This window comes from Perna viridis, chromosome 7, assembly GCF_037379345.1.
Source record: "Perna viridis isolate PV_CMFRI_1.1 ecotype Kerala chromosome 7, ASM3737934v1, whole genome shotgun sequence".
Classification (NCBI taxonomy): Eukaryota; Metazoa; Mollusca; class Bivalvia; order Mytilida; family Mytilidae; genus Perna; species Perna viridis.
Genome location: NC_142451.1, coordinates 3,801,441 through 3,818,097, shown reverse-complemented (window position 1 = coordinate 3,818,097; position 16,657 = coordinate 3,801,441). Strand labels below are relative to the sequence as shown.

General features: G+C 33.0%; 1 protein-coding gene across 5 annotated transcripts in view; it reads right to left on the bottom strand.

Annotated features, from left to right (window-relative positions):
- The window catches only part of LOC148611006 (transforming growth factor beta receptor type 3-like), a 76,052-nt gene that overhangs the window by 34,916 nt on the left and 24,479 nt on the right, over nucleotides 1-16,657 (bottom strand). For all 5 annotated transcript variants that reach the window (XM_088591033.1, XM_088591036.1, XM_088591035.1 and 2 more), the window contains exon 5: nucleotides 332-512. In XM_088591033.1, the coding sequence (XP_088447159.1) occupies nucleotides 332-512 (181 nt within the window). The remainder of the gene's footprint in view (nucleotides 1-331; nucleotides 513-16,657) is intronic.

Genomic DNA, 16,657 nt, shown 5'->3' with positions numbered 1-16,657 from the left:
TGTTTGTGTCTGGTCTTTGTCCCTGGATTACATTCTTTTGATTTCCACCAGAATCTTGGTTCCCTTGATTGCTCATCCCAACATCAACCAACAGTAATTTCAGTATCTAAAATTTACCAATAGTCAGAGTCTTGGAAATATGTAATATTTATCAGACAAAAAACACTACAAAACTAAACTTACACTGAAAGAAGGATAATGTCCATCTTTGTTTTGCCAACGAATGACTTCAAATTGTCCCTTTGATAAATGAAAAAAATCAAAATTAAACTAAATGGATAGATTTAGTTTTTTTAAATAATTTGCAAAAAGTACACAATGTATTTCATACCTGGTCCAACCATCAGAGTGAGTTGGTTCCCTCTCTCCAATGCTGAGAATGAGGTCACATTACCAAACCTCTCACGTGTCCATTCATACAGTTTGTCTTTCCTTTGAGGTAGATGGTCTACCCTTCTTACCATACGGCGACTGTTTCCTTTGACAATTTTTACAGAGGAATAACTTGGTACCTGGAATAAAAAGGTAAATTAAGAATCAGTTTAAAACCTTTTTGGAATAAGTACTTAAGAATTTCAATTATCTTAATTATCTTAGTTTCAAGTCAGCAAATAGCTGCAGAAGAAGAAATCAAAGCATTATTAGCATTGCAGGTTTTCGATTCTTGTGAAAATTGTAGCATAAACAAAATTTCAAAGAAAACATAATTTAAAATAAAACAGTAATCATACATTTACATTTGCATTTCCCATATTATTTAAAACCGATTTCCTAATACATATAAACAGAATGTCAATCATTACAACAGATCATTCTGAAATATAATCTGTCAATTTTTCTTGTTTAAAATCATTGCCCTTCAATTGTTGTTTGTGAATTATAAAATATAAAAGACAGTATAGATATTTTGACGGATTTAAATGAAACATGCTTTAATGCTTCTTAGCACATTACTGCAAGAGCTAAATTCCCTAAAAGCAAATTTATAAATAAACATCTTTCAAGGCCAAAAAGGAGTCCCTCAATTTTCAGTTGATTTGAAGACTAAATCTGAATTTATTTGCCGAAAAAATAGAATATTATTGAGCTGAAAAATTGCCAGAAACATATTTACTGGTTATTAATTTATTGAATGATATAAAATAAATAACATTTGGACTATATAATTGTGTAGTATTCAGAAATAGTAGGGAAGTTCCTAACATGAACCGGCAACATAAGGTAATTTCATCATAAAGGATCAAAAACCTCAAAACAGTTTTCCGTGTGAATAGTGCAGTCAAATTTGAGTGGCAAAGTTTCATTTGGATTTGGCACTTTGGCTTGACTAATGGAGCAATCACTGGCAGTCAGAACAAAAAGTTCTGAGGACTTCTGGGTATATCAGAAACCCATAGGTCATGGTTTTAATAGCTGATTGCCTAATCTTATAAAGTCTAGTCAATATACTTTCCCAAGGGAAACAGACCTCTTTTCTTTATTACACTTTGTAACAAAAAGTGAAATATGCCATGTAACAGACATACAGACAAAAACATGTTAATAAACACTTATATTTCTAGCATGATAACCTTGATGCTTTCAGAATGGTGCTGAGAGTATGTCATTAGATTTCATTCCAAAAAAACCATCAATTTAACACACAAAAATAAAACTGATTCAAGTCAACTGCATATGTTACCACAGGTATATTTTGTGAGGGTAATGTTATCACTGTATAATTATAATGCTATGTTATCTGCTCTGTGAAACTGATACCCAGGTTTATCAGGGCAAATCTTAATTGTATTAGAACAAACACCCAAATTTGGAAAAATATAATGTGTGGTGTAATTACATACAATGACGATGGAAGAAAATAAAAAAAAGTTATAAACTGAATAATTACTAACTGTTAAAGGGCATTAAAGATACAAAGTGTCATGCACTTAACAACTTTTGCTTTACCTTTAAACCTAGGAATCAATGTTCACTATGACTTTTTTGCTGATCTTGTGAGAACATAACTTCCACTTTCTTTATGTTAAGTAGATCAAATGTTTGCCTTGAGTCCATTTCAATGTCAACCCTATACCAAAATCTTAACATGAAGTTTTAGCATTTATTCCAAATGAAAGTATATAAACTAATGATCGCCAGAAAGAATATGTTTTCCAGAGAGTAAGAGCACTTTAAAAGTCTGGCCAGAGGACCAGGTCAAATTGAATGTTAAAAGTCCGGCCAGAGGACCAGGTCAAATTGAATGACATCTTACTCATAATTACAAATAAAAGATCAATTTCAGTCAACCAATTAATGAAATATAATCAATGTATGTATTTCAACTTTTATAAGATGTAATGGTTTGGAAAAGAATCTAATATTTGTGCCAGTAATGTCTTCTTTTATGTTACATCATACAGGAAATGCCACTATGAGAAAAACACCTCTAGTATAAGTATATTTACACGTGTGACTTTAATTGTTCAACATGCGATAAAATTGCTGACTTAATGGCTTCAAATGGCTTCCCAGGCATTAAATGTATTATACAAAGACTGTTAGCTGTATAACTCCACTTAAGTATGTAAAAAATACTGTAAGATTAATCAAAGGTTGTACTCTTTATCTCTGCTTAATTCAATTCTTCAATATGAATGAAATCTTTCTGTGTGAAAAACAAGAACAAATCTCCACGTGAAGAAAACTGGGTTCACTACAAAGTAATTAGGGCATTCATGGTTGAAAACAAAAATTAATACCTGAATTGAGGCTGTGTATCCATGAGTCTGTATTTATGTTTCGATACAGAATTACTCAAATCTGTGCATTTTTTCATTTTTTACTAAATATGGAGCTTGGTCTAACTGTTATATTTTATTAACAATTGATATTTCATTTTAGTTTGACCAGCTGAATGACTGTCGCCCATGCTTTGAAATAACAAGCTGAATGGCTGTCTACCATGCTTTGAAAAAAAAAAAAGCTGAATGGTTGTCTCTCTTGCATATGACTACCATCTTTTTCACAACAGGCTCAAAATTAAAGTTAATGCTATGTTAAGTTTAGAAAAATCCCCAATTTCAAAATGATAGGTTCTGTTTTGAACTCAGAATACACAAAGCATTATAGAATATTAGTGGTTTGACGTAAAGCAGATTTTACTATACATTGTAAAATAGCTAGCATTCTGTACTTATAAAAATACCACTATCAATATTGGTTTAATGTTAAGAAAGACATCTGTGCCTAATACAGAATACCAATGATGCAGTCGCTCAGTACAACTCATTACATGCGATCCAAATAAAAATACATTGTAACATTCACAAAAAAAAAACATTTTAATGTCAGTTTCTGGTTGGATAATCAAAGTTGACATTAAGATAGACCAATCCTCACCGTATTTCTACTCTGCATATCCTTTCTTTTGTGTTCATTACTTTTACTTTTAAAGTTAAAAGTAAAATAATAAGGTTCTGCATATGAAAAAGTATGTCCATCTGTCACAACTTTCTCAACAAAAAAACATACAAGGGTTAATATGTACTTTGTACATTAAAATGGGACATAATTTACAACATCAAAAATTTAAGTAAAACATTTGTCAAGAGGCCTCAGTTCTCTTCATAGTCCTACATTAACATCGTCAATTTAATTTGAATTTGAAATCATAATGGTATCTTAAATCAAACTCCCCATGTTTCAGTAGAACTAATTTATTAAGAAACTCCTGTACTAAATTGTTGTCATTCAAAGGCCCATGAGGAATAAGACTCTTATAGCCCCAAACAACCAACAATATTATCAACCCACGTAATAAGACATCAACAAATAAAATTTCTACAACAATAAATCTCCAAAATAGAGCCATTACAAACAAGGTCAAATATTTACACATACAAAAATATTTCATATCTTGAAGCAAGAACCCTTGAATTTTACCCAGTACTGCTATGACATTAACAGTACTGATACAGTCATTGAATCATGGCACTCTATACATTACACTTAGTTTTGGCATGGAGTACTAGATTGGTGGCACAAATACACACCTGTTATAGAGTAATTATGGCAGACTTGATGTTGTTAACTAGTCAAGAACAAAAAGTAGAAGAAATGGTCTGTGGGACTTTGATACACTACCCACCATTCAAAATATTTGAAATGTAAGTTAACAAGAATTCAAAGCAGCAGCTCAACTAAAACAAAAGAAACGCACATAGAACATTTAATCAACCCGAAGCTTTATCCAAATTTCCATAGTAGCAAGCTCACATCAAGTGTAGGGGTCATGGGTTAGATCCACCAAAGACTTTAAAATTGGTAGTCACTTCTTCTTCCCTAAGCACCTAGTATTTTAGGGGATATAGGGATAAATGGTTGTTAAAAATTTTTTTTTAACTCATTCTCATGTAGAGTTATAGGGTTGACTAAAGAAATCTCAATGGAATGACGTAAGTATACTTATACAGACTGCCATGATTGCTGTAAGCATTTACTATTTTTGAGTAAGTTTATACGATGGTACATTTGTTGCATTTCACCATATCTGCTCCTTTCTCTATCAAATGGCTTAAAGCAGGGCACAACAGATATATCAATATCAAAATGTTCCTTCAAGGACTCCACTCCACTCCATGACATTATATAAAGAATTCACTCCTTAATGCCATACCAAGACTCCACTCCATGAATCCATACGAAGACTCCACTCAGTCACAATACTTGGTGTGTTGGATTTCTGCCTACCACCTATGTAGTTTAATCACTTCAATCACACTCTGACTGTAGTAACAGTATACAGATCCTTGAAAAATCTAATTCATCAATTTATTTTCATGTTTGTAAAGTTACAAAGAGGTTAACATTCTACTAAATACACAAATTGATTGATTATCTCTATCTGTACCCCCTACAGTAAAACCAATTTCTGATGAGGAAGCCTTACTAGACATAGCCAAGACATTCATGTCTATATACTTCATATTCCTATAGGCAAGGAAAGACGGATACATGTAGCTTATCTACAATGTATATCTAGATACAATCATTCACACACACTTGGCACTAACATGGTATATTATTTTAGTTAGCTTTGAAGGTACACATTGGACAGAATGAAAAACTTGTCATGTTGATAAAATTCCTTCTTTCTTTTAATTAGAATAGCTAGTCCCAGTAAATGTCTATACTTAAAATTCAACTGTTTTGATTGGAAAAAAGATCTTTGGCTTGCCTGAATTTTAGACATTTTTAACACAGGTAATAGGTCCTTTACTGTTTTACACTGCATAAGTACTTGTAAACACTGGACACAGGGATTGCTACAATACTCATGATTGGATGAGACACATCTACAAAAATACACCAGAAAATTGAGAAAGTCTTTCTCTAATTTGACTGAAATATAATGTGAGAATAAACACCTCTAATATCCGTGACTACTTGGGAACAGATTCAAACCATGACTTGAGGATTAGTCCTTTTAATGTCATGTTTTAATAAGATTTTATAGGAGAAATATGTCAAAAAGTTAATTTTCAGATATAAGTCTGAATAAAAGCACTAAAGAGAATGTAATATTCTCAAGTTACAAATGTACTCATATGAAGAATAAAAGTACATGCCATTCATTTTAAAGTGTAACTTTAATCCAGCCCATACATGGAAGTCTAATCCAGCTCATACATAGAAGTCTATTCCAGCCCATACATAAAAGTCTATTCCAGCCCATACATAGAAGTCTATTCCAGCCCATACATAGAAGTCTAATCCAGCCCATACATAGAAGTCTATTCCAGCCCATACATAGAAGTATATTCCAGCCCATACATAGAAGTCTAATCCAGCCAATACATAGAAGTCTACTTAGTTGATAAAAACATTCAAGTATTGTTCGTGTTTTGCTCATTGAAAAAAAAACAAAGTAAATATCAATTGAAATGAAGACTAAGCTTGTGCACATCTCAAGTGCCCTGTAATGGCAATATACACCGAGAGAACACAATTTGATTGGAACACCACCAGCTAAGGTTCATATCAAGCACCAGTTGAGCACCATCAGCTAAAGGTTAATATCAAGCACAAGTGAAGCACCATAAGCTAAGGTTTATATCAAGCACAAGTGAAGCACCATCATCTAAGGCTTATATCAAGCACAGGTGAATCACGATCAGTAAAGGTTCATATCAAGCACCCCATCAGCTTAGGTTTGTATCAAGCACAAGTAAAGCACCATCAGGTAAGGTCCACATATGTCACAAGTGAAGCACTATCAGCTAAGGTCCTTATCTTGCACTAAAAGAGCACCATCAGCTAAGTTTCATGTGTAGTACAAGTAAAGCACCATCAGCTAAGGTCCAATATATTACAAGTGAAGCACTATTAGCTAAGGTTCATATCAAGCACCCGTGGAACACCTTCAGCATAAGTTCATATTAAGCACCAGTGGAACACCTTCAGCTTAGGTTCATATCAAGCACAAGTGAAGCTCCATCAGCTAAGATCCATATATAGTACAAGTGAAGCACTATTAGCTAAGGTTCATATCAATGATCAGTGAAACACTTTCAGCTTAGGTTTATATCAAGCACCAGTGGAACACCATCAACTAAGGCCCATATATAGCACACACGAAGCACTATCAGCTATGGTCCTTATCTAGCACCAATAGAAGCATCACCAGCAAAGGTATATATCTAGCACCAACATGTCATGTAATGTCACCACTACTGAATATGAACATAATGAAGTTACCTCTATTGCAGTTAAGTCCAAGATTGCTACATTTTTTTGCTTTCGTGAAAGTAAATGAAATACAAGCATTCTGAGAGAATTGCATAACAATACAGTCCCCTAAAAGAAGAGAAGAGAATAAAATCTTAATGCAAAATTTGTAAACAAAAAAGTGCTGAAAATTTCAAGTCTGTATTATTTTTCTATGTCCAAGGGCCATAACTCAGCAAAAAAAATCAACTGACCAACGGAACAAAATTTGAACTTAAACTGCAACTTGCCAAGGTTAAGTGATGTACCAAATATCAAACAAATATCTGCAAGCATGACAAAAAGAAGTGTATGAAACTAAGTTATTGCATGAATTTTGAAGTCCAAAGGCCATAACTCAGAAAAAAAATCAATGGACCAGAACAATATTCAAATTTGATCTTTAATTTGCCAGGGCAAAGCAATGTACATATCTACATTCATGATGAAAAAAAATGTGGAAAACTGATTTGTTGGACTGATGAATGAACAGTGTGCATTTTTCAAAAAACACAGATAGGAAACTAATAAGCAAAGAAGCAAGATAGAATGGTAGAGGAAGAACCTTATTTCTATGATACACAGTGCCAGCAATCAACTTAAAATGGATATCCAAACATTGGAGTATTCAGCTTTGTCTTACCCTTTAGAGGACTCTGACCCCAAAATACTAAAATATTATGAAAAAAAACAAATGGAAATATTGAACGAAATTAGTTCTGCAAATAAACCATAGTATCATTTCTCTGTAGAGCTATATTACGATCCATAAATCCTTTATCAGATATTTTATTATCGGTCTTGACCTAATTACAACAATATATAAAGGTTAACTATCCTAATAAGCAAATATTTAGAATGCAATGGACCACATAAACAAATACAGACTGAGGTCTTCAGTTTTGCATACGTATGTTTGCTTCATTACACTTTCACTGAAGCTACAACTTAATGTATTATATCGAGATTTAGTCAACAATGACCCATGTTTTTTTGGAAGAAAGCCAGAGTAAAATTATTTTCACAGCAATAAAGTATCATAAACCATAGTGAAAGTGATACATTTAGAATGAAAAAGGATTCGTTCTTAGAAGGTAACATTTCTGCACTAAAGGAAGGAACATAACCATATGACTGTAAACAACATTACTAAATAAAGATTACATAATGTGACATTCAACAACACACATATTCCTATCTACCTCTAGTTTAATAATGTGTTTTTTTTCCTCAATATTACTGGATGAGAGAATTAGCAGAAATCTCAGTTCTGTTGTTTCCTTTTTCTTTTCTTTTTTTAGTATGACTCTAGAAATATTTGAATAGTTTTCTGTTGGAAATTTGATTCAATTCAACTCGTATTGTAAGCAAACTTATATGAAAAAATACTTTGATAAATGACATCCCTGTGGCTATATAGTTATATATTTTTATTGCTGCTAAGGACACAAATGTCAGAGAATTATGAATTATTATGTACATTCTGTATTTACAAGTAATAAACCCAGCCTAGAAAGTTAATCAAGGCCAAAGATCATATTTAATGTAGAGTAAAAGGTTAAAAAAAAATACTCTTCTATCCTCAGCCTGAATATTACTTAATTCAAGGGCTTTCAAGTCATTTGCAAAGAACTGTATTTTAACCCCTTTATTCTTTTTTTAGTTACAGCAGCCATGTTTTTTTATGTTTCAAAAATTTTATATCACCAGTTTTGGCATGATACCATAAGAAACAACCATGCCAAGTTTCATTCTAATTGATCAAGCAGTTTCAGAGAAGATGTTCAAAAATATCAAACAACAACAGACGACGATGGACGAGGGACATGGAGTGATGACAATAGCCCACACAGCCTTTAGGCCAGGTGGGCTAACAATTGTTAAGGGCAATAACTGACGAGGGCCACAGTGTCGACAGACACCAAGTGATAGCAATGGTTCACATAGCGATAGTGCACAAAGAGTAGATCATAAGGATCTTTTCATCTTTTTTTAAACTTAAAAACAATGTAGACTTTTGTATGCCTTATCATAAGAACATTTCATCAATTGAAAGTATTTCCTATCTATTTTAATTTTCAAAATATTGGCCGACATCTGCGAAAACTACTGTTTTTCATCTTTCAAAGGCAATAAAACAACTTTGACTAAATGGAGACTTTCATAGAACTCTTTAATCTGAAGAAGAGATGTCATATTTATTTTCAAATATCTGAAAGTTTTTGAGATATTTGTGGAAATTGGTGACTTGACTCCTGAGGTCTAAAAATATCAATAGCAACCATGTTTAAGCTTGATCTATATAATCAACATAATTTTCAAAGTAGATATCCTAAGGATGCTGATGACCAAGTTTGGTAATAAGCCAATGAGTAGTTTCAGAGAAGAAGATTTTTTAAAAAAAGCTAATGACAGACAACAACCACAAGGACAGACGACAAGTGATGAGAAAAAGCCTAAATGGCCATGTGAGCAAAAAAAAAAAATTCATAACACAAATGAAGGAGCAAGCACTTTCAGTAAGAATAAAAGAGGAAATGAAACCCACAGAGATTTCTATATGGACAGAGTGTTAGATATATAGATGTTCACATCATTCACAACTGCAATGAAACATAGAACTCCATACAATATTAGATTTCTATCAATCTTCACTATCACACTAACTAATCATGTTTAAAATATTTGTACCCACTTCTGTCAGTTAAAAAAAAACTCTCATGGCTTTTAATGCAAACCCATGTTTTTAAGTTCTGCCCTTTGTGAATAAACCTTCAGAAATCATGAAGTTTTCTGTATTACTCTTTGAGGTTCATAAGCCAAGTTATCTAACATAATTTTGGCCATTTCCATAGCTTGTTTACAATTTCTAATTGTACCTTTTTTTTACCCTAGCCCCTACTAGACATATTTTGAAGTGTAAAATTGATATATCTTTCAACTCACATCAAGTTGAAAAATATCATTTAATCCCATAACCACTAGTCTTCACTTTAGAGACAAAAGGGGGGTTGTTATGACATCATGCATATATTCTGTATTTATACCTAAGCATTGTAGCAGTGATGAGGTTACATAGTAGAAGTAACACCCTAACATTTTGTCAATCATTAAGGGCTAAAATACAATCAGGGGTTCTAATTAATGATGGTCCAAGGTCCATGACCTTTAATTCTGGCCTATGCTATGACCTTTCAAATTATGTTAACCTAGTTTGATAACGTTCCAACACTGTTCACTGACACTTTGAAGACTTTTTTATTTCAACCAAGTGGACCAATTAATTTGAAACTTGGAAAAGGTCTTGGAAAAAGTAAATTTGGACTCCTTTGCAATAGATTAAGAACTCTAATCTACATAGTCCACTAGGCCAACCACTAAAATGATTAGCTGTTTTATACATATTTCAAGGAGTTGATTTTTTACAGGGGTTTTCTGCTTCTAGCCTTTCAGAACTGTCAACAAGGTCTTGAAACACTACTGGTAGATCACAGGATTTTTGCACTGATTAAAACAATTGTACACCAATAAATAATTTTCATGATACATTGTGTTAACAATAGGAAGTCACTGGTTTAAAGCTGTTTAGTTTTGTATTGTGTTTGTTAAGACATATGTTTCAGGAATGTAAATGTGCAAGAAAGACATATGTTTCAGGAATGTAAATGTGCAAGAAAGACATATGTTTCAGGAATGTAAATGTGCAAGAAAGACATATGTTTCAGGAATGTAAATGTGCAAGAAATAAAATGTTAATAATCTGAAACAGCTTAAATAATTTTAAATGAATTTCTGTCTAAGCATATGCTATAAAGACCATATATTGAAAAAGGTTATGCTTCTAACCATCAATCCTGCTATTATGGGTCTAACTGTGCCGGGATCTTAACAGTTACAGTTGAGGAAACTCGCAAAAGACAGATCAAGGACCAGAAAAAAGAAAGAAACAAGATTGAATGATTGATTGTTGGGGTATAACACCCAAGTAGCAATATTTCAGCTATATTCAGGTGATCACATCTTTATTTTTGATAGCCCCAATAAGAATAATTCAATTTAACCCATTAAATTGAGCCTGTATAGAAACTAAAAATACCTTTGCTTCCTAACCTTAATCATCATGCAACATTCAGGGTGGTCTTTTTTTAATGATCCTGTTTGACAGATGTACTTAATACAATTACCTCCTTTTTTTTAACTGCCTTAAGCTATCATTCATTCATAACTATTGAAACTTTCCTTCAAACTCACTTCTTTTTGATTTACTATTAAAATTTGTATCATATATTTAATCCTAAATTATAGGGAAACAGTATAGAACTGGGGTAATTTAAAATATTTAAATGAAAGGCTTCAACTAAAATTTTACAATTATCGAGACTACTTAAATTTTTGACAATAATAACAATAACACTCTTGACAGGAATTCTTTTTATAGTCTGATACTCCCTGCAATTTTCACAACCATTGATCCAAAATAACACTATAAAACAAGAAGGTTTGCACTATAAAACCTTACTTTTTATAACGATTCTTTAATTGAGTGGAATGGAACCTTTTGTGTAATTTGGTAAACACAAAAATAATTTCCCTCAGCAGTCATCAAAAATAACCTAGTAATAGTTGACAGAAGTAACCTTTAGGAAACCTCTGAACCAAAACACCACATTCAAACATGGTTAAATAAGCTAGGAATTTGTTGAAAATAACATTGTGTAGCAAATACCTTTGCATGAGAATATACAATCATTCAATATAAATCTCCATTACACACAATTGGTACCAATTTCTAAAGTTCACTGGTATACTACATATGTCTATTTAAGCCCTACTTCAGAGAATGAATAAACAAATCCTATCCTCGGTGACAAAATCAATCATTAAATCAACAGTATTATTATAAATATCCTGACCAAAATAGCACCTTGCATCTCCTTAATTTTTCACTGATCTAGTATGAGAACTATAGAACACACTATGGGCACTGTCCTTTAATTTGGAAAAAAGTCTTGAGGGCCAAGTTATGTCTGTATTTCTGTGTTATATTTAGTCCTGGGAAGTACACTTCAACTATGTAGACAAAAAATTAGGAATTTTTTTCTTATCATCCATTAGATTCTAGATATCAATTAAAGAACAATATTAAATCATGTTATAAGTCAGTAAAATGACATTCTATTATAAACAATGTGGTGATGGAAGTTCTACTGTGAAAGTTTGTGGGGTACCAATTTTCATGGTTTTCATGGGTGAGCCAAACCACAAAATTTAGTTCCCAACAAAAAAGAGATTCCCATTGATGTGTCAATTGAAAACCACAAAACCACTAATTTAAAAATCCACAAACATGTGTATCCTCCCTAATCCAAGAAAACTGGTATCCAGGAATCAGAGTAATTTCACAGTATGTTAATACATTGACATTGGATCGTGAACAGTGTGGTGAAGAAAGTTCTATGTCAATACAATGACATTGGATCATGAACAGTGTGGTGAAGGAAGTTCTATGTCAATATATTGACATTGGATCATGAACAGTGTGGTGAAGGAAGTTCTATGTCAATACAATGACATTGGATCATGAACAGTGTGGTGAAGGAAGTTTTATGTAAATACATTGAAATACAATCATGATCAATGTGGGAATGGAAGATTTATGTCAATACAATGATATTTGATCATAAACTATGTGGTGATGGAAGTTCTATGTCAAACAATGACATTTAATCATGAACAATGTGGTGATGGAAGTTCTTTGTCATTACAATGACATTTAAAATGAACAGTGTGGTGATGGAAGTTCTGTCATTACAATAACAATCAATCATGAACAATGTGGTGATGGAATTTCTATATCAGTCCAATGACATTCCAACCTGTACAATGTGATGACAGTAGTACTAGGTCAGTCCAATGACATTCAAACCTGTAGTCAGCACAATGACACTCTACTCTATGCAATCTAATGATGAAAGTTCTAGGTCAGTACAGCAACATTTCACCCTGCAGAGTGTATTGATCGAAGATCTAGGTCAGTTAAATGACATTCCACCCTGTACAATGTAATGATGTAAGTTTTAGGTCAGTGCAACAACATTCCATCCTGCAAAGTGTAATAATGAAAGTTCTAGGTGAGTACAGCGACATTCCACCCTGTACAATGTAATGATGAAAGTCTAGGTCAGTTAAATGACATTCCAATCAGCACAATGTAATGATGAAAGTTCTAGATCAGTACAATGATACTCCAACCTGCACAATGTAATGATGTAAGTTCAAGGTCAGATAAATGACATTCCACCCTGTACAATGTAATGATGAAAGTCTAGGTCAATTTAATGACATTCCAATCAGCACAATGTAATGATGAAAGTTCTAGATCAGTACAATGATACTCCAACCTGCACGATGTAATGATGTAAGTTCAAGGTCAGATAAATGACATTCCACCCTGTACAATGTAATGATGTAAGTTCTAGGTCAGTTAAATGACATTCCACCCTGTACAGTGTAATGATGAAAGAGTAATCAAGGGAACCAAGGTTATAGCGGTAATCAAAAGAATGCAATCCAAGGACAAAGACCAGACATGGAAAACAGACATACACAACAAAGAACATAAAGTGACTAAAATCATACATACAAAGTAACAAAAGCAAATGAGCAACTCAGACTCCACTAAAAACTGGGAGCTTGGTCCAGGTGCACCAGTAGGGTAAGCGTCCTCTGCTTTTCTAGAAACAACTGCTGAGTTGCTCATAAAAAGTCAAGTCCAGGGTAGACAAACGAAGAAAGGAAAACTATGACCTGTTGAATAAATCAGTTTTCATGGTGCAGATGGATACACCATAACGATCCACAAGTTCATGATGACGACCATAAAACTTCTGTAGTGATGACTTCAATGTTGTAGCAACATAATCCTGTTCCAGAAGCCTATTTGTTAGAGATCTAGCATGATACAAAAAGTCTGCGTAGATTCGGCAAGCTCTGGCATAACGTATGAGTTGTGATATGAACACTCCATACGCAGGAGCTGAAGGGATGTAGCCACAGATGAAAGGAAAGTTGACAATTCTGAATGAAAAGTCATCACGTTTGTGGTAAAGTTTGGTCAATAGTTTTCCTTTACCATCGATTTCTAAGTGTAGGTCAAGATATGAGGCTGACCTTACATTGTCTGTAGTAACTTTATCTCAAGTTCTTTGGGGTAGATGCCATGTATCAAATCCCAGAAATTAGGATTGTTTAACAATAATACGTCCTCTATATAGCGGAAACTGAGATTAAAGGATCTAGCCAAACGATATTCTTTCTTTTGGATCAAATCAGCTATAAAGTCAACCTCATAAGAGTGAAGGAATAGGTCAGCAAGTAAAGGAGCACAATTTGTTTCCATTGGAATGCCGACCGTTTGTTGAAAAACATGTCCACCACACTGGACAAATATGTTGTCGATTAGATCCAGCTATGAAATGTTGTTTGTATGGATTCTTATGGAATTTAGGAATCCAGTACATAGACAGTAAATCACAATCATCGTCCTTGGTAGAGACCAAATGAGGATAGCACAGATTTATGGTTTTCCACAATCTTTTCTTTGGAGAGTGTGGTAACAGTATAGGTCTTATCACTGCTATTATTTTCTAGGTCTACCTCTGATAATTAACATTTGATGTGAAACGTTTTGCAGACAAAAACAATGTTATTTTGAGCTTTGTCTGCTGGTATGACAACATATTTGTCATGCATAGTAGACAAAGTTTTTGCTACATCAGGGTCTTTGAAAACTGATGTAGCTTTGGCACTCATTGACCTACTTGAAAGTTCTAGATCAGTACAATGACATTACACCCTCCACAATGTAATGATGAAAGTCTAGGTCAGTACAATGACATTACACCCTCCACAATGTAATGATGAAAGTTCTACATCAGTACAATGACATTCCATCCTATATACAATATGATAATGGTATATAATGATCATTTATTTATATTTATTAGCTTTGTACTACCATTCAATATGAAAGCAATGTCTTCTGAATAATCCTCTTTTTATAAATTATTTCTAAATATGGCAATTAAACACTTGTTGAGTACAGAACCTATAATTACTGTTCAGTTTGGTTGGGATTGGCATAAATAAGTTCTTATGAGCTATTTTAATTTTTGTAGCACCATGGAGATTTCATGTCTACTTTGTTTTTCTTTCTAAAAAAATGGAGACAGTGTATAAATATAAACCAAAAAATCATCAGTAGATCACCAAGAAACATTTGATTTGCCCTACATCATCCTAGATAAGCTTAGATCATTTATAAAACTATCTCTCATCTATCAATCAGCAATGCAATCAACTGGTAAACTGCAGTTGTTTTAAACAATCAGGCAAAATAAACTTTAGGTACAATCATTCTTTCCTTGGTGGTCACAATCAAATGAAAGACTTTTCAAATGTCTTTTCTGATTGTAGGGTTTAGAGCTGAAGCAAATTACTTGAGGTAATGTCAAGTCATGAGAATATGATGTTCTGCAAGTTGAAAACATTTGACAATTTCAAACATGCTGCTGGCAGCATTTTAAACTGTGACCTTGACCTTTGATACTAGATTTTTTACAGACTAAACATGCATGGAGTTTGACCACTGAATGGAATATAATTTTAGTATTTATTGACTGAAAAAAATGTTTAGCAAGAGTGATCAATAACCCTTATTAAATTTGGTTTGTGTAATGAAAAATATACAGATAAATAAAACTGTTGATTAGAAAAAGCCAAATGTTTTCATGGGCTTAACATGAATAAATAGATAACTAATAATTTGTCAAGCATACAATTTTCATAAAAAAAATCTTTTTTCATACCTAGTTCCATGAAAAATAAAATTTACATTCACATATGTCAACCTTTGTATTTCTCCCAGTTCTCATGATTATTGTCTTCATATTTCCTTGATAATGTCATTATTAGGTAACCACAGAAAAAATGATTTCAGACTATCAGGAGATGGAACAGGCATTTCTAACATAGAAAAAATGATTTCTGACTATCAGGTGATGGAACAGGCATTTCTAACATAGAAAAAATTATTTCAGACTATCAGAAGATGGAACAGGCATTTCTAACATCAAAAAAAAGTTTTCAAGAGGTGAACCCAGAAGTTTTTTTGTTTTCGTCAGGGATTGGCTCAATGGTTTCATAGAAACATGCTCTCTTTAATGTGGGATGTCAAGATTTAATACTGGTAAAAACAGCAAAAACTTTAAAGTTTGAAGTCATTGCTTTTCAACATAAAGCATATAGGATTTGAATGACAACTGGTTGGTTTGGAGTCAAGAGTTGGGGACATGCCTAACGACAGGCTTCTATGAGCTAACACCATAAAAATCCTACTCAGTGTGTTGGACTAGTAATCTAGTAAGGCCTGTTTGAATGACCCAATGTTTTTGTTTTTTTTTTTGCCCTGAGATGCATGAAATACATTCCATGGAAGGTAAAACTACAATCAACCAATCACAGACAACTCTAAGTCAGGGGTGGACAAGATTATTGTCACACAGCAGAAGATAAATAATATCTTTGCTTAAAATCTTAAAATTTATGCCAGAATTTACGCTTTACCATAAAGAATGAAGAAGTGATTCATATCAAGGGGTGAAAAACTTCCATGCATATTGAATTCTACAACTTCCATGCATATTGAATTCCACACCATATTAGGAAAGCAGTTGATAATCAAATGATTCTTTTGAACTGGTTAGATGAACATATGGAAAGGCATTTGACGAACTACCCAATCTTATTTTTTTAATTATCATTTAGTTAAGGTTTATATTTCAGTACTCAAAATGTAGTAGACTATATGCAAATCCGTCAAGTAGGGTATCACAAAACATTGAACAAGAAT